At 42.4% G+C, this 22,369-nt stretch overlaps 1 protein-coding gene across 5 annotated transcripts in view; it reads left to right on the top strand.

Annotated features, from left to right (window-relative positions):
• Window positions 1-22,369, top strand: part of plch1 (phospholipase C, eta 1) — a 92,572-nt gene that overhangs the window by 17,692 nt on the left and 52,511 nt on the right. Inside the window, exon 1 of one of the 5 annotated variants that reach the window (XM_086035679.1) lies at window positions 3,099-3,445. The exons of the other annotated variants lie outside the window; for them this stretch is intronic. Coding sequence (XP_085891805.1) covers window positions 3,403-3,445 — 43 coding nt within the window. The 5' untranslated portion in view covers window positions 3,099-3,402. Of the gene's footprint in view, window positions 1-3,098; window positions 3,446-22,369 lie in introns of those variants that run through there. 5 annotated transcript variants of the gene reach the window in all.

Raw genomic sequence — 22,369 nt, 5'->3', positions numbered from 1 at the left:
AACATTGGCACTTATATAAAAGGTTTGCATGTAAAAATGACATCAGTACTAAAATGCTCCCCCAAAAGACTCTGTAGTGATTTAAGGGCTTGTTTTGTGATTAGATTTACGACAAATTGCCCCGCCCCTTTTTGGGGCTGGGCTTGTTATTTTTTCGGTCTCAGCGGAGGCAAGCGTGGTAATATTGCTCGCTTCGTCAGTTCTGTTGTCTAAAACGGCGACCGATTGCCACCAAAATGCAAATGCGCATTACGACTCTTGTCCATTTCAACCTGTGAAAGGACAAGAGCATGAATGCGCACACGAACCCCGAGTGCTTATATTTCGGACATTTAGCGACGCTAAACTCGTGTCAATTCTTAGGAGGCAGAAGGCGACTGTCAGTGGGCAAGCAATAAGGCAAGCATGGATCTTTATTTCGCCTTCCCTCCCCGGCTAACAGTAGAATAACGGTACAGCTAATAGCAACAACTAGCTTCAGGCCGTTAAAACAAAAGGCGTTAGCACAACAACATTAGCTCCTTACTGTCCGCGCAGCGTGTGGAGGTGTTCATGAGCCTGCGTCTTCATGTTGCGGGGTTGCCTCCCAAGCCGTTTTCCGACACCGCTTGCAACCGCGAGAGTGAAGCGGCGTCAGAGTGAGGTAAAACCTCATCGAACACCGGGGGTGTCTTGAATGTGCGCATCCGACTCCACAGCCGAGTGTGGCCGCTTTGGAACGCACCATTTCGGCTGTTCCATTCCATTGGACGGCGTGTTCTTGGTCGAAAAACTGTGACCATTCCTCATCCAAATAAATGTGCACGTCCACTCATTCCCACTTCAGTTTCTTTAAATAGCCCGACTGGTGTTAAATGACTCGCCTGTCCTAACTGTGATCAGCAAAGAAGAGTTTGTAATCAGTTTCTCCAGTGACTCCAACTGAACAAGGATAGAACGGTAGGGGGCGCGGCCATTCTCCTCATTAACAAGGGGCGTTATTCATGGAGTCACTTATTTCCTAATTTCTCCAAAATGAATAGATAAAATAGAAAATGACAACTCTTTTCATTTACCTGATCAAAAAATATATAAAATGAACTTGTTAGTGAAAACATGCCCATCCCAGCCCAACCATCCCTTTAAGCCTTTAGGACTGGAATAATACTGTATGTTCCCATCTCGTTGTTCTGGTAAGAACCCAAGCTTCAGCGTTCTGAGTGAGCTGCAGCTGTCTGATGCTCTTTTGAGGGAAACCAGTAAGAAAACTGTTACAATAATCAAGTCAACTGGAAATGAAAGCATGGGTAAGTTTCTCCTGGTCTGCTTGCAGCATGCAACCCTTCAGTCTGGATATGTTTTTCAGCTGGTTAAAGGTTGTTTTAGTGATTGGATTTTATATGATTGCTGAAAGTCAGGTCTGAGTCTATCAGTACCCCAAGATTTCGGACTTGGTCTTTGTTTTCTAAAGACAATGACTCCAGGTGTTTTCTAACAGAAATCCTCTTTTCTTAATTGCCGAAAACAATTACCTCTGTTTTGTTTTGGTTTAGCTGAAGGAAATTTTGGTTCATCCAGTTGTTAATTTGCTCTAGACACAATACGCTGCTTGAACTGCTGTCATTTGGGGACATTGATATAAATAGGTGTGTGTCATCTGCATAACTGTGATAGCCAACATTGGTGTTCTGAAGCATTTGACCCAAAGGTAACATACTGTCTATAAACCGAAGAAGGGGCCCAAGGACTGACCCCTGAAGAACTCCACATGTCATGGCCATCTGATCTTATTCAAAACTTCCAATGGTCACAAAGTAACTCCTTTTCTCGAAGTAAGACCTAAAGCATTTTAGGACTGTTACATTTAATACCACCCAAGTTTCCAACTTGTTCAACATTATGTTATGATCAATTGTATCAAAGGCTGCACTGAGATCCAATAAGACTAACACTGATACCTTCCCTACGTCAGTGTTCAATATTATTTAATTTAGTACTTTGATAAGAGCTGTTTCTGTACGGTGATGTTGATGGTCGGAATCCTGATTGGAATTTATCAGTCAGTTTGAGTTCAAGAATTTTCTGGGACGATTAAAAAACACTTTCTAGACAATCTTTGATAAGAAGGGAAAGTTTGAGATGGGTCTATAATTTACTCACAAGGAGTCATGCAGCGTTCTCTTTTTTAGAAGGGGCTTGATGGCAGCTACTTTCAGGGGTTTAGGAATTATGATTATTCGTTGTTAGAACAGATTTCACAATAGTTTTGAGAATGTCAGACAGTAATTGGTCAAGGCAGCTAGTCGATGGTTTCAGCTGCTGAACCAAATGTGTTATAGTTTTTTGATCCTGGGTGATTTTTAAGTGCTGCATCATTTTGGAATTTTGCTGGTTTGTGATGATGTTTGACCTGAACGATTGTACTTTTTCACAAAAGCAGGCAAATGCATTGCATTTATCTATTGAGAGGAGTTCTGGCACCATTTGATTTGGGGAATTTGTGAGTTGCAGGCAGGGTCGGAGGTATAGGCCTAAATCAAAATGGGCAATTATAGGGAAAACCTGTAGCATGTTCACGAACACACACACACACACGCACACCCCCACCCACCCCCACACGCACACACACACGCACACACACGCCTACAAAGTGTGGGTCACGCTGGTGTGCAGATGTCTTTTTTTCTTCCAGACTGCACTAATCGATTTGTCGATGACCTCTGTGGCTGACTTTTTATGTTTAACCACATTTGTGTGTGTTTGTGGGGGTGTGCGTGTGTGTGTGTGTGTGCATGAACTGCTCTAGTATGCGTGTGTCAGTGTGACTTTGTAATTGTCCCCCTGCATGCAACCCTGAATTAAATGGCTTTAATGTGAACCATGCCGTGAATGAGACTAATGTGGAGGTTTCCCAAATGGGGACACTTTCATCAGGGTAATGTCTCTGGGCTGCACGCTCGCACACACTTCCAAAAAGCCGAATATACGAAGTATGCAGGGGGAGACAACATAATATAACATGGCTCACTGTTTTGGCGCATCGGTGTTTTTAATACACACATGGAAAGCACGCGCACACACACGCACACACACATTCTCACACACACGCTGGAGCGCCCAGTCAGTCGGTGGGTCCGTGGCGCGTCTGAGAAATCGGCTTACACGCGTAGGACAGCGAGGAGGGGATGTGCACACGCGCTTTCTGTGGATGTGAGCCCACACAGCACACAGGAGGCAGGTGTTCAGGAGCTTGATTTCTTTATTGTTTCCATTATTTCATTATGATGGGAAAAAAATAACCCATTTCTGATTTGAACCACTACTGGACATGGGGATTAGTCGTTTGATTTTAGTGACCAGTGAATGCGATGCGCGACAATAATGGACCTTAAAGCGCATGGAGGGAGCTTGTGAGAGAACTCAATGGCAGAACTCGAAGTTTGCAGGAATCTCAGTTTGGAAAGGGGTAAGTAAGAATCTTGTGATTATGATTCATTATAGTCAAGTGAGTCATGTTGTTCCACATGTGCGTAAACTCTCCATTGCGCACGCAAACCGATGGAGCCTTGCCTCGTTTTGACTGTGGCTGGTAGTTGAATTACATAACATGCAACAATGCAACGTGAACTAATTGGCCAGGGACGGGAAAATGTATGTCAGAAACGAATCTTCGGCGCGTGTCACTAGGGGGCAGGAAAGCCTTAAATTGTGAGCCCGCAGAGAGCAGCGAGTGCCTCTGTGATGTTCAGGACTAAATGCGGCATTCTGGTTGAGAGGCTGTCACATGACACATTTAATCACCATTTAGGAAAATAATATAGGGGCTTTTTCTTAGCTCGTCTTTGCTTTCTGCACGGTCTTGCTTTAATTTTGGTGTTGTTAAAAGGATGGGAGTAGAACATCTTATCACCTCCCATGCATTGGAAATGTCTTTCCCTTGTAAAATGTCTCCTCCTCCATGCTGATGCCCCATAATGATGATGGTGATGATGATGATGATGATGATGATGATGATGACGATGACAATGAATCTCAGCACGTTGCCACTCTCTCTCGTCTTGCTCTCCGTTGCCCCGGGCCAGAGAAAACAGCTAAAAATCACCAGGGGAGCGCTGGCATCCTAGCCTCTCATCTCTTTACCTCTCGCCTCCACTTTTGAGTGAATTTCTTTCCTTCCTGCTTCTGTGGAAGCGTATGCTGAATAATGCAAAGACCAACCAACAGCTGGCATCTAAGATCTTTTAGAGTATTTCATGTATACAGTGGAAGCTGTAAGGTTTGAACGGAATCCCATTAAGGGATTGTTGGTCGAAAATTTTACTAAATAGAAAATAATGGAATTAATAATGGAATCATTCACCTTTATTAACTACAGGTGATGTTTTAAGCCAGCGATTCCCAACCAATGTGCCATCATGTCATATTGGTGTGCCATGACAGCTCATCAGTTGTGTCGGGGGAAATTATTCAAATTCACGGAACTGGTCAGAAAATTACTTATTTATTACAAATGATGTATCTTAGTTCAACTATCAATGCCAGTGACAGTTATTGACAGTCAGAACAATTAAATGCTCTTCTTTTTGTGAGGGTTTGCTGGGAACTGGCAGAATCCCCTGTCAGAAGGAGTTTCAACTCCCACCTCCGGCAGAACTTTGCCCACGTCCCGGGAGACGCGGGGTGCATTAAGTTCTAGTGGACCGTGCTTCGTGCCTCCATTGTTGAGGCGGCCGATCGGAGCTGTGGCCGTAAGGTGGTCTGTTCCTGTCGTGGCGGCAATCCCTGAACCCGCTGGTGGACACCAGCGGTAAGGGATGCTGTCCAGCTGAAGGAGTCCTATCGGGCCTTTTTGGACTGCGGGACTCCGGAGGCAGCTAACAGATACCGGCTGGCCAAGCGCTATGCAGCTTCGGCCGTTGCTAAGACAAACACTCGTTTGTGGAAGGAGTTTGGTCAGGCCATGGAAAATGACTTCCGGACGGCTACGAGAACATTCTGGTCCACCATCCGATGTCTCAGGAGAGGAAAGCAGTGCACCATTAACACTGTGTATAGTGGAGATGCGGTGCTGCTGACCTCGACTCGGGACGTTGTGGGTCGGGGGGAGAATACTTCGAAGACCTTCTCCTCAAAAAGACAGACACCCCTTCCACTTAGGGAGCAGAGCCTGGAGACTCTGATGTGGGCTCTCCTATCTCCGGAGTTGATGTAACCGAGGTAGTTAAAAAGACCCGGGGGTGTATGAGATCCGCCCAGAATTCCTAAAGGCTTTGGATGTTGTGGGGCTGTCATGGTTGACATGCCTCTATAGCATCGCATGGACATCGGGGACAGGTCCTCTGGATTGCCAGACTGGGGTGGTGGCCCAGATTCAGGGGAAGCAATGTGGTTTTCTTCCTGGCCGTGGGGAGTTCTGTGGGGGGTGCTTCGGGAGTACGGTGTACCGAACCCCCTGATAAGGGCTGTTCGGTCCCTGTACCACCGGTGTTAGAGTTTGGTCCGCATTGCCGGCTGTAAGTCGGATTCGTTTCCGGTGAGGGTTGGACTCCGCCAAGGCTGCTCTTTGTCACTGATTCTGTTCATAACTTTCATGGGCAGAATTTCCAGGTGCAGTCGAGGTGTTGAGGGGGTCCGATTTGGTCGCCTCCTTATTGCATCTCTGCTTTTTGCAAATGATGTGGTGCTGTTGGCAAGCCGCGATATCCAATTCTCACTGGAACGGTTCGCAGCCGAGTGTGAAGCGGTTGGGATGAAAATTAGCACCTCTAAATCTGAGACCATGGTCCTCAGTCAGAAAAGGGTGGAGTGCCCTCTCCAGGTCGGGGATGAGATTTTTCCCCAAGTGGAGGAGTTCAAGTGTCTTGGGGCCTTGTTCGCGAGTGAGGGTAGGATGGAATGGGAGATCGACAGGCGGATCAGTGCAGTATTTGCTGTGATGCGGACTCTGTATTGGTCTGTCGTGGTGATGAAGGAGCTGAGTCAAAAAGCAAAGCTCTCGATTTACCGGTAGAGCTTTGGGTCATGACTGAAAGAACAATATATTGGATACAAGTTGCCGAAAGGGGTTTCTTCCGCAGGGTGTCCAGGCGCTCCCTTAGAGATAAGGTGAGAAGTTCAGCCATCCGGGAGTGACTCAGAGTTGAGCCGCTGCTTCTCCACGTTGAGAGGAGCCATCTTAGGTGGCTAGGACATCCAATTAGGATGCCTCCCTGGTGAGGCGTTCTGGGCATGTCCCGCCGGCAGGGGGCCCCGAGGACGACAAAGGACAAAGCTGCTGTTTGGTACATAAAGGCACAAATACCAGTCAGGACCCGTCCTCCAATCTGAAGGTGGAGGGAGTCTACCCTCTCGTCCACTAGGGTGAACCCCAATGTAGAGGCGCCAAGCCGAGGGGCAATAAGTTTGCCTACATTTAAAGACTGGTACCAGAGTCCATGCGGTGTGAAGGTGAGTCCTACAGTGGCTACGTTTATATAGACAAAATTTCTTTCATCCGATCAGAGTTTGGATTAAAATTCTGATCGGATGCACTGTTTTCAAGGACACAAAAATATTGATCCGAATAGGACTTGTGTGTTCATGCATCACACTTTCGAGCCGAACAAATTATTTTGACATGCGCAGATTGGCTAAATATACCGGAAGTACTACTAGTAGAAGAAGAGGCCGTTAGCGACTTCTCAGTCAACCAAACATTACTCCGTCCATTTCTGCTTTCAATGTTAGTGTTATTTCGCATATTTTTCCGGTATGCACTGGTATGTTGAGTTAACACTTCCTAATGGAGCTGCGCATGTACCAGTTCAGTCTTGTGGCCGCCATGTTTCCGCTTGCTCTGATTTATTTTTTCCAAACTTTATTGAATCAAACACACAATATAACACTCGCTCTGCTCCTACTAGCTTCCTGGAATAACAGAAACGCATAAACTGACGTCACAGACATGCGCAATAAAGACCGTTTGTTCCAAAATGTCGGAGTAAGTGTTTTTATGCGCGCCGATTGGTTTAACAATCGACATAACCTACCTCTCACGTTCGTAATAAAATCTTGATTGGAATGGGGTTGATCGGGTCAGAATATTCCCAATGAGCTGTTCACATGAAACTATTTTATTCCAATCAGGCATTTAATCCAAAAAAAATGAGTCCATGTAAACGTAGCCATGTCTAGTCTGAACTTCTCTGCCTCGTGCACCAGTTTCAGTCCCATCCCTGCCAGAGAGGTGACATTCCATGTGCCTATAGCTACCTTCTGTAGCCAGGGGTCAGGCCGCCAAAATTTTCAGCCGCAACCCAATTCACGGTGCACCCGACCCCTTAGGCCCCTCCCACAGGTGGTGAACCTATGGGAATTTTTTTCTTTTCTTGAAAATTTTCACTCATCATAAGGGTTCATGGTCAATTGTATTAAAGTCAGGTAATTGAGTTGGCCATTGCGTAACATTCCAATTCATGCCTTTGAATGTAAAACTCTGGTTGCTATTGCAATATACAATACAATACATGACGATACAACTTTATTTATGTAGCGCATTTCATAATAGCTACAACTCTAACAAAGCACTTTACATGACAATAACAAAATAGCAATAATATAACAAGTGAAAGCAATACATTAAAACACACATTTCTATATACAGAAGACACCGGAAAACACCAGAAAAGTGTCTTACGTAAGATCAAAAACCAAAGAATAGATGTCTTCAAACGGGTTTTCAAAATGGACAGAGAGGGGGCTTGCCTAACATTTAATGGAAGGTCACTCCAAAGGGAAAGATTAGCAAAAGAAAAGTCTCGCCCGCCTCTGAGGCACCGCTTGGTCCTCGGCACCTCAAATAGCGCCTGGTCCGCAGATCTGAGGCTCCGGTAACGTGCATAGGCGTGGAGGATTTGCTTCTAGGCATTGTCCATCTGCACTGTGGAGCATTGTCCAGTGCAGTCTGAAGCATTTGGTTGAATATGAGCAGATAATATTGGCCGAAACACCAGATTTCATCCTGCTGCTTCATCCTCAATAAATACAAGTGAACCAGTTCCATTGGCAACCATACATGCCCAACTGACCATGGCGCTGCTACTACCATGCTTGATTTATGAGGTGGTATAAATCAGCTTTTAAAACTCATCAGAATTAAGAGCAGATTGCGCTCACATCCATAGCATTTTAAACTTGCTTGGGTGGGAACACTTCTGCTTCAACATCACCCTCACTTCCACCAGAAGCTCGGCATACTTATTAACACATCTCGCAACCGTCCGGTGCGCCCGAATGAGCATCCACGCCTCTTCTTAGGCTCCTGGAGATTATTCGGTTTTGCTTGACAGAGTGGCTGCGCTGCCAAAGATACTGTATCTCAATCTGCTCACAGCCACGCAGACTCACCGTCTTTGCAAGGAAGAAAGAGCCAGCTTCAACCTCACAGGGGAATTCAACATCATGTGCTGCCACACACGCACACGCACGCCATAATGAAGACTTCAGTTGCCATGCTTTGATGTCAGAACTCAACTCCTTCATTCGGGGAGCCCCCCCACCCCTGCATCACGGTTGGTGTACACATATTATCATGCCACACTAGTCACGTGTTTATTTTTATTCGGCGGCCTCCCGAAGGGAAACCTTGCAACTCATTTGTAACACAGGCGACTTAAGCGCCGCCTTGAGCGCTTCCTAATTAGCAGAGGAGAGTGACTGTGAGATAAGAGCGTGTGTGTGTGTGTGTGTTTTACCAATGCATTTCCCAATGTTTTTGCAACATTACATGTTGCTAATGGGGTAGTACAGTGATTTTTTTTTTTTTTTTTTTTTTTTTTTTTTTGGTGTGCGTGGATGTGTGTACCACTCCCCTTCAAAGGTTTTGTGACGGTCAGGAAAATTCTTGAATTTTTGTTGTACACCAAAACATGAGAGAGAGTGGCTCAACATATCAGATAATTACATCTCGATCTAATACTCATCATGGAAGATAGCACCTTTAGTTTGAAATCAACAATTTTGCGTGTTAGGGATTGGTAGACATTCCTGACAGGTGTGTCTTAATGTCCTTTACATTGATTATTCAAACAATAAAAAGCACTACGTTTATGGCCCCGTTTCTGATTTGGGTTTCGCCTGTGAAGACTACATTTACAGTTAAGAATGTAACCAACATAAAAAAACAGGGCGTTGTCTATGGTTGAAAACAAGCAATCATGTAGCTGAGAAAAGAAAGGAGCCAATGGAAAACAAGCACAACAGAAAACCTGTGAGAGCTGTAAAGAAAGACTTCAAAAATTGTTCATGACATAAGCATCAAACTTCAAATGGCAGGAGTCCAGGTGTGAAGGTGCAAAGCACTTGTCTCGTAAGGTGGGGCGAGACGATTTCAACATTAGGTGGCTAGTAGAGGGAGGACCAAATAGAAGTTGTGGGCTACCTCTTACCTGTTCCAGTTAAGAAGCGAGCAGTAACATTTTGAAACAACTGGAGAAATTTTGGAGAAGAATAGGTAGGCCAAGCTGGAATTTGCCAAAAAGCATCAAGACAATGGTGGGGTCAATTTTCATGATGAACCTTTGCCAAACTAACGGAAGGGCTTAAATTTGTATCCATCTGGAGTTTGGTGACAATGCAGAAAATGAAACCATTTTATCCAGATTGCATGTAAAATTTTGCATGAACAATGTCTCATCAGATCAAGTTGTAATTTGTCCTTCTTGCGCAGGATCGTGTCACTTTTTGTTCCCTTGAAGAAACGGACTTGGATGAAACGCCTTTTAAAAAACACAGGCAGCGAATGCTCATTAGGTCATGCTCACGGAGTTCTGATACAACTCTTTTATTGGATGTTTAGGACAGGGAATGGCCAACGATGAAATGTCTCATTCATTATGGAAAAAAAATTATATTCAATTGATTATTTTTCATAGGATCGGAGATTCACTAGCTGTTCTGAACCATGTTTCTATGCGTGTGTTTTAGGTAGAATAATGCTGCCTGGAGAAATCATGTCGCATGTAATATGTAGCTCAACATATTTACATCTGGATCGGTTCAGATAAACAGGTTAGATTTTGTCATATTTCTGGTCACAGAACGGGTTAGACCCGTATGCCAAGGCACCACTGTAAATATAGCATGGAGTAAAAGAGAGCGACAGTCAGCGATACGGCGACTTTAACCATCTATTGACCAACTGAGAAAGAGACACCATGCAGGAACTGCTGTTGGGCTTGATTAAGTAGATAATCAATTAGTTGTCAATCAATTGATTAATTGTTGCATCTCTAGTTAAATGAATATTAAACATCCAGTCGAGAAATGACTGCCCCTGCAAGCCCTTTGAGTGACAAGCAACTCAGTTTGTCCGTCTTCTCTGCGCTGTTGTTTGCAAGGCCTCCAGGCTTCCATGACTCTGCACTTCTTCACATCTTCATTAAGGCGTCAATCCGGCTTTGGCATCATGTGATGGAATGCAGTCATATATTACTCCCTTGTTTTGGCTGCTGATGAAGTTTTGGAGTTGCAGCTCATTAATGTCACTTCTTTATGCCCCGCTTCATCCTTCCCACAGCTGTGCACCACCTAATTTATTCTATGGAAATAAGGCACGGGTATAACTTTTATGAAAACAAGTGGTGTTAAGTCTACTTTCATTATAGGCTTTCGGAACGCTGCTATTCTGCCATTATACCAGACTACCCAGTACTGTGCATTGGAATTTGATCAGCATTGTGGTTGTGAAGGAGTGGAAATGTGCTGGTAAATTTCTATTGGACGTTAAATTTAGTACATTTAGAAATAAGTATGATATCATTTAGAATAAATCTTTACAAGAAATTCTAACAGATTTGTTTGGGTGTAGAACTTTGTCAAGTTTGAAATATTTTATTGAACAACAGAATCAATTCTTTCATTAATAAACAAAAACATGAATATTGAATTAAATATTACTCATTCATCAGACCCAAGCCATTCAGAAATGTACAAAATTGACCCAATTAATTCATATTCAACTGTACTCGTATGAAATCTGGTTATGATAAAATGTACGATATCTTTTCTGTTTTTTAATTCCTGTTCTAGTCCCATAAATTTCCATTAATACCCATGCAAAGTTTTTATCTCTGAAAAAAAGTAAGAAATCTTGAGGAAGGGCAACAGATGGAGTAATCCCCCTGTGGATTGCCGGCCTAATATTAGTTCATAGTGACATAGAATTATCAAATGACTACGGAAATTGCAAAACGTAATAATCAGATTTATACTGATATGCATATGTTGGGGATTGAACACCTGGACATCTACTACAACTATATTTTAACCCATTAAGGACGGGAGCGCATAACCCGTTTCTACCTCAAGAGAGGTAGACCGGGAGCGCTCTTGCGTCTTTCTACCCTTAAAGCCGGGGGAGCGTACACGTCATTTTCTTTTTATTATTTAATTATCGGTCTCTTAACCAATAAAATGCATCAGAATATACACGTGACGGTGTTATAAGCCCACGGTGGATGTTCCGGAATTCTTGAGAGTCACCGATCGCGGGAGCTCTGAAATGAGTAACGGCAGTGATATAGACGACGCGCTTGTGGACTTCGAACCAGTAGAACCAGTCGAACGTGATATATATAGATATATGTTTGTAGATAATGACATTATCGAGGTCTTTGTAACAGAATAGAGGATGGTAATTACCACTCGATTTTTTTTACATTAAAAATAGTGCTTCTCTTGCACTGACACTTTATTTTTACCTCTTCGATTGAAACAGTAAAGATGAATAAACTTGGGCCTGTGTGCAAGCAACATTAAGGTATCAAATTCTTTTGAAATTATGTTTGTGTTTGCAACAGGGTTAGCTGAGATATTAATTATTTTGTGGGTGTTGAATTTCTGGGAAAACTTCAGATTTTCAACGGTAATTCCAAAGATGACCTTAGGTTTTGGGGAGCTGTTGAGACAGGCGCTTGAGGCTTTAATGGGTTAAGATAGTTACTGAATTCTTTGTTGAGTACCTTTTACCAGTTGCAAGTTTTGAACACTTCACCATTTATAGTTTAGTTCATGAATATGAAAACCTTTCATCAATGAAAGTGGTAGAAGTTTGACCAACTCAACCATTGTTCCCTTCTATCTCGGAATCTGGGACTTCCGACTCATTTTGCTGTGCCGGGTCTCTATGTGCTTTGTCTCTAAAAAAGGTTGGGAAACACTGAACTAAAATGATAAACTTTGGTGTTTCCCCATGTTTATTGACGTATGATAATACTGAGAGAATATGACATCAATTGAGAGCATTTCAGTGTGTAACGGACAGATGGATGGCCTCACATATCCACATGTCACATGATTATGCCGGTATTTTATCATGGCTGTTATGTCACACAGGGACTGTTATCCCCCTTGCATCCGGCCGGCTGACCCTCTTAGTGCAACGGGTAGCGGGAGACTCGTCCATGTGAGCGTCTATCATGCTTTATTAAAATCTGCTCAACAATAGCAATTTAACAGGCTTAAATGTGTGCATCAGTCAAGGAGGTGGGAGAATGGAGAGTAGAGTGCAGGACCAGGAGGAAAGTGTGTGTGTGTTTTCCGGGCAGGAGATGAAGGTGCTGACACACATCAGAGGACCAGGATAAGCAGTGGGAACTCCTCAGCCGCTGTTTGTGCTTTGCAGCCAGGATGCTCCTGTGAAGTGTCTATCAATAGTGTAATAGCCACAGGCAGCACAACTGACGCTGAGACTACTTTTTGGACAACTTTTTTTGTAAACTTTTTCTTTTTCACGGGGAGGAAAAAAAACATGGAGGAAATCTATTTTTCACTCTTTGGTCCCACCGCACACAAAGAGCCTGCCAGTTTAATTGGAGGCTCTGCGGAGAAATCGGCGGTGTTAGCTGTTGCGACCCTATTGGCGCGCAACGTCGAGCACCTCGGCGGCACCCTGGCGGCACCCCCAAAATGCAGACTAACACTCATAGGTGAGCATGTAGTTGTATGCTGAAATCTCATCTCCGTGTTTCTGTACTTATTGTACACACCAGTTGTCTCTGAAGTGCATTGTTTGGACATGATAGTTACACTCATGGGTCAAACATTATTCTATTCATTTTTACAATATTTGGAGTATTGTGGTTGTGGCATAGAGCCAAACTGAAAACATATTGACCGCTGTTTCTAATATTTTGCTTCGTTCACTGAGCTACATGAAAAGGTAAAAATATTAGACTGTCTGGATGCATATTACAAAAATGTGTAAAAAAACAACAACAACAACAAAAAGAAAATAGAAACAGAAGTAAAGAAATTAAAAAATATATAAAAATACAAACTAATAAAATTAAGAATATGAATAAATGAGAGCACAAATATAAACTGAATAAAATAAATAGAACAATAGAAAAAGAAATGAGAATGGATAAAATATGAACAAGATAGACCAAGAGAAAATAAATGTATAAAAAATAAATAAATAAAATGAAAGACTAGAAAAATAGTCCACTGATAGTGTAGTGGTACACACGCCTGAGTTGTGTGCGGGCAGCGTGGGATCGATTCCCGCTCAGTGACAGTGTCTATGTGTGCCCTGCGACTGGCTGGCGACCAGTTCGGGGTGTAGTCTGCCTTTGCCCATTGACGGCTGGGATAGGCTCCAGCAACTCCCCGCGACCCTGTATAGGATAAGCGCTTTGGAAGATGACATGACACTAGAAAAATAAACTAAATAAATAAAATAACCTAGATATAATGAATAAAATAGACAGAAACATAAATCTTTATATTAGTGCCGTCAAGAGATTTAAAAAATGGAGATTAATTAATTATGACCTGTCATTAATTGAGCGAATTAATCTATTTTTAATCTCACTTAAGAAATGGTGAGAAAAGCCTCAAAGCTCATCATTGTCTGTATGCATGTGTCTGTATTTGTAGTGGATATCTTTATTATCCAGTCATTTGCCACCTTAAGTAACTGTTTTGTGCATTCATCAGCCAAGTTCCTGGTTTGTTTTCACGACGATCAGTGCAAAATGAGTGGAAGTTCTAATCACCATCACTAAAATGTCCAGTCACCCCCAAATAACGGTGGTTGCAAGTTGAGGTTCAGTGATCTGCGGTTATAGCAACACATGTGTCCGAATCCCCCACCAAAATTTCAAGTTTTTCTTTTCACCGTCATACATCTTGCTGATTTCATCACTGCAGTCCTGCATGGTGGTTTGTATGATGGTTCATTGGACGCTGTTTGCAACACCTCAGTTAATCCCTTGTCTTCAACTATGTTGATCGGCCTGCAGTTCATCGCTATTCACTTGGCAAGAACATTCGTCAGCCCGTCGGTCGCAGACTTGCTCATACGCGGGCTGTGGTGAACAAAGGCCTTACAAAGAAGGCATATCACTTTGCCTTTATCAATAGTGTTGTCAGGGTGTTTTTTACATTTCCCCTTCATCAGACCAAGAACTCTCACATGCTCCTCCACTTTCACGTCTTCTCTCTGCTCCTGAACTTGTCCTTTCATCTACAATAGGAGCCTATCAGGCTCAAGCCATCTATAATGACAGCCAATCAGTGTCCACTTTAGGGTATGACACCGACCATTGTTTTTTACACCCCCCAACAACTCAAGCACAAGCCCCATGCATCAAAACGGATTTCGTCATCATTTAGAAACAGTAAAATTGGAGATTAAAAATTAGATCGTGATTAAAAAAAAAAGAACGCTTTAACTGTGACTGTAATTAATTGATCGTAACTATTTTGACACCCCTACTTTAGTTGGATCGGTCACTTTTTGGCCCAGTTTGGGTTATTTTTGACCTAGTTGAGTGTATACAGCAATAACAACACAGAAAACTGAAAATTGTGAACATTCAAACATCTGTGTTGATGTAGTATTCTTTAACGTCATTACAAAATAACCAACTAACAACAATCAAGCAATATTTTTTTCTTCTTAGAATCCAATTGTTAAGTGCAATTAATGAGTGACTAAAGCAATAACAGCTTTATAGTTATTTGACTGTAGTTTGTAATATAGTGTTGTGGAGTTCTAAGTGATTGTTTTAGGATGTTTGGGATAGTTTAGTGGGCCTTTGTGTACCTAATAATGTGAATGTAAACAAATGAAAAACGGCAAGACCCTAAAGCAAAAAGCAGCTCCACATTTCTGTGCCGTCAGTGATTTTTCAAACAATTCCAAGCGTTGTAATATTATAATTTATGTCTGTTGCAATGGATTGCATCACACTGTCTAAGTGTAAAACAACACGAGCAGTAGGCCGTTCTGCACCGCCACTCACTGTATGTTTTGTTGCTGTCCAGTTAGCTCTGGTCTGATGACTTATACAGTGTGGTTGTGTTTGTAAGCAAGCATGTTGCATATTGATCATGTTTGGCATGTTGCCGCCGCCGCTGCTATTTTAAGCAGCAAAGAAAAGAGCAGAAGCTCATGTTTATACATTTGCGGTATCCTTGCGACAACTGTGCGGCTCTCACTTCTCGCCGTCTTTGATCCTGCATGAGGTGAGGGGACGCTTATTACTTTTGCTGTCTGATTTGAAGTGCGTTCCACCATCTGTCACGGATGCATTTTTAGTTGTTATTTTGTCCGTCAGTCAAAGTGGATAAGCGGCTTGTTTTAAAAACAAGGTAGCAAAACTTCAAGTTGTATGGGAAGAAGGAACTTTGACGTCAGGCCTCCACCGAAATTTGGTTGTGGGAGGCTTGATGTCATATTATGAAAAATGTACAATGGTGCCGGCATCATGTGAGATTTCATCTTAGTGAGCGTCAAAAAAATTTACTAAGTGTTTTATGTTTGTCGTTTCACTTTTTATGCTGAAGTGTAAATGGCACAAGTCTTGTGATGCTGCAGTTTGTTGTATCATACAATTTCAACAATGACTAAGGCATACAGTTGTCATCCGCACATTATTTGTAATAATGTTTTGTCCATATAAATGGAGCTTCACTTCATGCTGTCTTTGTTTCTTGCCGCCAGTCCCGTTGTATGACTGGTATGAATGTTTTAAGCAGAGCTGGGCACTTGACCCTTTTTTGCCCGTCCGCCCGCAACCCTCCACCCTTGACCTGGGTACCCTTCCGGCCGAGACCCCCCGGCCATATTCATAAACATTGTCGGCCCCCGCCCCGTTACGACCCCCCAAAAAAAAAAAACCTGCATGATGCCCCCGCGGGAGAAATGCTAGCGGAAGAGGTTTATTTAAAGACAATTAGCTGGCTAACTTACTATTCAAACCCGCTGTGGACATGCTTCAAACGCGCTACTTATTCACGTACTTACCCAGCTGCGTGTACTGTACTTACTTCCATTACGAGACCTGGGGTTGGTTTTGTCATATTGTATAATTATTTGGGTCCAACAGACGACAAGTCTGCAAGCATTCAACAAGTTACTTATTTAATAAAAAGCATACCAGCAAACCAATACACAGCAGTTTTGCTACGGCGTATTTCCGTAAGTAGGACAGTGCATGATGTGCCAGTGTCATACTTGAGTGCTGCGCGCAGCTTGAATAATATACTTGAATATATATATATATATATATATACCGGACACAAGTTATTTTGAAAGAAGCCTAAAAAGACTGAGTAGGCTGAGATGAAATTTGGCCGCCTCGCGAGCACGTCACACGCATGAGGGCCGATTAGTGGGCCGGACTAAAATCCACTTCCGGCCATGCTTAGTCCAGCCATTTTTTAAAAATTTGTCACCCCCCCACCCCTCCGCCCCAAAAATGGCCATCCGCCCGGGCCTCAGGGTCCAGCCCAGGGACGGACTGCCCAGCTCTGGTTTTAAGACTTGCGACGATCGTAAACTAGCAACGCTAACCGCTGTTGTCATCCACCATCTTATTTTCGTACTCTTGTACCTTTGCATACATATGAGGACTGTGTCGCCTTGTTGGCCAGACATTTTGTTTCTCCACAGATTGAAACATGGGATTAGCTATTATCTGATTTAAATGTTAATGCGGAGGAGTGAAGACGACTCATCAACTAGTCGACTAATTGATTTAATTATGGCCAGTGTGACACAACCTCTCACCAGCCATGGGCTCGAGGTCACTATAGGTGCCTGCAGGACTGTGCGCAGCCGTGCTAGCTTGTAACCTCCTCTGTGATTGACAAGTCATTATTATTATCATACCCTCGACAGTCAGGATTTCTTGAAATAAAATGCACACATATCCAGAACCTTGCTCAACATACTCATAATAAGCCTAAGTAAAAAACAATGTTTTGCTAAGCTTAATTTACGAGATAAAGCCATTTTATTTTGCGATTGCTTTTCTTTTGTGTACTCATAGTGTACTTCTATCTTATGCACTAATTTGCATTTGCTAGCTAACAACCAATCAGAGTGAGAAATTATCCAGGTCGACTCAATACCTATTTGTATACTGTGATTCATGGCACATTTATTCAAATCATATCCAAAACAGACGATGGCACAAAAATCTCTTAATTCTTCACAATTATAAACACTGCGTTTTACTTAGGGTTGCTTGTATTATGAATTGGGTTGAGCAAGGTTCTGGATATGTCTGCGTTTTAGTTTATGAAACCATGACTCATTCCCGGCAATGTTGTTTGCTTGCTTTGGTGTGAAAGTAATGATGTTGATTTCTATTAACTGTACGAATCAAACATTCTTTGCTAAAGACGGATTCTTTTACAGTTTGCTTTCTGATCAATTATAACTTTCTTGTTAATATACATGAACTGTGGCAGAGTATGATGGCCACCCCTGACCACCACATACAGTGTCTCTGCCACTAGGTTCAACCCCTAATGTGTTCGTCACAATTCGGTGTATTCCGATGACATCGAGCCTGCCTTAACAGGGTATGTGATCTGTGTGAGTTTATGCTGCACTCGCAATGGCGCATATCTGATATGCATCAAATTTGTATCCATATTTGGAAGAGGACTGATTCAAGATAGCTGATCCCATTAATATTGCCATGTATCTCAATTGAGCCACTTGAGAGCAAAAACTCTGTATTGTGCCACTTGAACCATGCAACCGAAATCCAGCAAGTGTTGGAAAAAAGCCAATGAAAAATGCAGATTAATTCCCTTGATGTTCGATGAACTAAGTGAGATCTGTCGCTGAGCTGTTTGTGCGACTTTTGAAGCCTATCCCCCCTACAAAAGCTGCCATTGGTTTGTAAATGCAATGTCCTTTGTGACCTTTCAAATTGAAAAATGAATAAAAGTGTGCATTGTGATCCGAAATGATGATAAGTGTGTGTGCTCATGTGACACGGGTGAGTGGGTGTTCAATGTGTCCTGACTTGATCTTCATTGTGTGCATCAGAGAGGGGACAAGCTTTTTGTTCAATCTCATCACTGCTATCAGCTCTCCTATTAAAATATGTTTGAATTTGCCGCTTCAAAGCCTTCATGTGGTATTACTCTACTCCCAGGTACCGCAGCTTCCATGTGTGTCTCCCTAAAATAAATAGGAGGCAGCAGGAAAAAAAAGGTTAAAGATGCAATTTTTTTGGTCTACTAAGCAAAAAAAAAAAAATCTGGTCATATTTTATCCAATCAGAAATATTCTCAGGGTGGTTTGCAGCCATAAATATGACAGAAAATTGATTTTTCCTGACACAATATTGCGAAGTAGAATATGAACGTGAATTTTAGCCCGATTGTGGCTGCACAAATCATTTGGTTGAGGGAACATCAAATTAATAACCTGATGAGGACTAACATGGCTTTTAGTAGATGGAAGAATACAGCCAAGGAGTAGTAGCAGTTTGGCAGAAAGTGAACAATACTTCAAAAAAAGAGGATTCAAGATTTTTATTGCCACTCATGTGGCACTCGGGTGGATGAGTATGTAAAAACTAATAATCAAGTTTTTTTTTTGATAGATTGAAAGCATGGTCAATAAAACAATTATTCATTAACTTCAAAACTTAGTATTTATTCAGCTACCAAAACTACTCAAAACTATCATCGTAGCTTGCACACATTGAAGCCATGAATAAACATCTTTTATCTCTTTATCTTATGTATTTTTAGCTTATGTTATTGTTCTTTGGTTTTATTTTCTTGCGACTTACGGGACTAACTTGGGACCTTGGGTATCGTATTTTGTGCCATATCATGTGGAAATTTGTGTTGGTTCGACAACAACAACAAAAATCCCTATATACTTGAATTTTGTGGTGAACAAAATTTCTTGAATCCTTGAAAACCCAGCTCTGTTAAATTTATTACACTGCCTGTCATCAAGAGACCATACAACATCATGCAGTGCTTTAATGTGGACTCGTTCGATAATGTCTATCTTTCATCTTTCTTCAGCAATTGTTCCCTTTAGGGTTACTGGTCAGCTGGGCTCCCCCAGCTGGGCTCCCCAGCTGACATTTGACGGGAGCCGGAATACACCTGAGACTGGTCTCCAGCAAATCGCAGGGGACATACGAACAACCAGCCATTTGCACTGATAGCCATTTTAGAGTCTTCAATCAACTTAAAATGGGTGATTTTAGAATTTGGGAGGAGGGCACAGTACCTGGAGGAAAGACACGCTTTAAACGTAGAACCTCATAACTTCAAAGCCAACACGTTAACTACTGATCTCCTTTCAATCTTTCTGGTTTTAAAATATGGTAAAAAGGTGTCTGATGTCTACATTACTCATCAAGACAAGATGGCAAACTGCCTGTACATGTACGCCTTCTATTTAAAGAACGCCGCCTTGTGCTAGATAGGATAATAATAAATAAATCAATGCCTACTTGCACATTCTCTTTTAGCTCGTTTTCCCCTGCTCCTCCCTTTTTTTGTCTGTGGAAAAAAAACTCATGTATTTACACGCTGAGGGAATTGTGCAGTGCTCCAGCGGTGGCGGTGTGTCTGCGGCTTTCCCCCCTTGGGGCCATATTGTGATGTTACGTAATTGAACGCCTTGCTGCAAGCTTGTCGCGCCAGACCCTGAAACCAACCAAGATACGACACGCAGAAGAATACACACTCTCGCGCTCTGGAACTGGGACATTTGATTGTAGATCAATAATACGACATTCACACATTGGCCGCGGTTAAGAGCCATCTGTTAATGAAACTGTGGGCTCCAGAAGATTGTGTGAGATAAATAATGCACGCTCCGTCTATTTCCTTGTCTCTGATGAATTATTTTCTTCTTCTCGAGTCTACCTGTGTCTCCAACATCCTATTAATTTAATCAACCCCCAATTGCTCCTGATGCTGCGTCATCAGCAGGTAGATGAGGTACAGTGTGAAGCACTTTGAGTACCAAAGGTAGAAAAGTGCTGTACAAGTGACAGCCCATCAAGCATTGAAGGTTTCTAACTAGGACCCGAGCAACATGTTTCTTTGAGGCTGAGGCTGATGCTGATTCCGATATTTGGCAGAATTAAATTCCTATAACCGATTAATTGTACGATTAATTCAAACACATTTTTTTTGGGTCCCTTAATGCTTCCAACAATAAAGATATGAGTTACAGACAGAACATTTGACTGTTTTACAATACTTTGCTCTTTAGTATTTGTCCACAACAGAGAGAAAATTGGCAAAAATCGGCTGATTTATTTTTATTTAATTTTTGAGTGGTGGTGGAATATTTGAATGTCATTATTTTTGTCTGTAATGTGTTAAAAAAATCAGCCGAATACCCTGCACCCCCCGATTATTAAAGATTATTTTAAAACAGCTAATATTGACTGATTAAATCCGGCAGCCAAACAATTAGTCAATGTTATTTTGCGTGAATGGCAGTTAATTCTAGCCCAGATAGTGCTTGATTTTTTTTTTTGCTTTTGCATTTTGTCAAGCGGAAAATATCAAAAGCAGAAAAAGATATGCAGTACTAGAAGTATGAGTGTTGCGCTTTCCTCTACTCTGCTTTTTTTCCATGCCCTCCCCCCATTCCTGCTTTACAGTCCCTGTCCGGCATGTCATAGTCAGCTATGAGGTCTCCAAGGTCAAATCTGCAGTACCAGATATAGTAGAGATGTGACTTCTATAATGCCAAACATCAGAGCTGGACATATCGCCTAGCCCAGGGATCAGCAACCTTTAACACTCAAGAGTCATTTCGACCTTGTTTCCATGGAAAAGACAACACTTTTTGACTTCTGAAATGAAGACGTTATTGCTATTCGGCGCTAACCGCGTCTATAAAGTGCATAATAAAATCAGAGCTGGGCATCGGCTCTACGTCCCCGAATTCCGTCCTGCATTTTCAATCGCCCCACGTGGTCCCGGTTGCTCGGGGTTAACCAAACCGGCGTCGAGAACGGACTTTACCGATACCGCGTGACATGCAGGTGCTGCACTCCCGACACACGGTCGGGTAAGGAAACAATAAAAAATAAAAGGGTGTGTTGTACCTCGCGGTCCCCCAGACGCAATGACATGTCCTATATTCTTTTTATTTCACCGATGACAACGACGCCCATTGGCTCTCGCCGGCAAAGGACGGGCCAGGACCACGTGGGTCGATTGAATATGCAGGACGGAAACCGGGGACGGAGGGCCGATGCCCAGCTGTGAATAAAATGAAACGGACTTACCTCACAACACACGATTGAGGGGGGTCTTTTTGCAACACAGCATCTCATCGATCCATATTAAACAAACAAGCCAATGTAATCCAGCAAACCTTATTTTTTTCGCTTATTGTCTAAAAAACCCCAAAAAACCCACTACTCGACAGTAAATAGGGGCGCCTTTACGCCACACGGCTCCCGCATTTCACAGACGGAAGACACATCATTATGTCGCACACACCTCCGCAACACCCACACATAAGTTGCGATTCAAGAGCAGCTGCGAAATCGTGCTTTATTTGAGTTTTTGCTATTTTGACCGTTTTAAATTGGCTAGGATGGCATAAAAAATTGCAGCCGAAATAGGGACGGACCATTAGAACAGATTTGTGTATAAAAAAAAACTTTCAAGGTTTTCGGCCGACAGCGGCAATATATAATTTTATTTTAATATTTCAAGATCACAGTAATCTTAGTGCTGTCAAACGTTTCTGAAGAAGGTGAATGCTGATCACCGAAATTGTACAAGGTCTGAAGAAAGAAGTTACCGTATTTTCCTCGCTATAAGCCGCACCGTTCTATGTTGAAAACTTTTATATTTACTGCATTTACAGAACGATTATGAACTGTAAATGTACATGTATATGTATTTACCTGAGCAGATTCTTTTAACACCTTTTAACGCCTTTTAACACTGCAGCAACGTTGCTGATTAAAACGGAACAGAACCAAGAGAAGATAAACAGTACTTATCGTCATTTCACTGCCGGCTGCTGCTCCAGTTTGTCAGCTAATGTCCACCATTTATTGTTCTACTACATTCTACAAATGCACCTGTCTTGTTTTAT

The sequence above is a fragment of the Filicampus tigris genome, chromosome 7, assembly GCF_054856515.1.
Source record: "Filicampus tigris isolate MCC_2025a chromosome 7, RoL_Ftig_1.0, whole genome shotgun sequence".
Taxonomy (NCBI): Eukaryota; Metazoa; Chordata; class Actinopteri; order Syngnathiformes; family Syngnathidae; genus Filicampus; species Filicampus tigris.
This window is presented reverse-complemented; position numbering and strand designations above follow the sequence as displayed.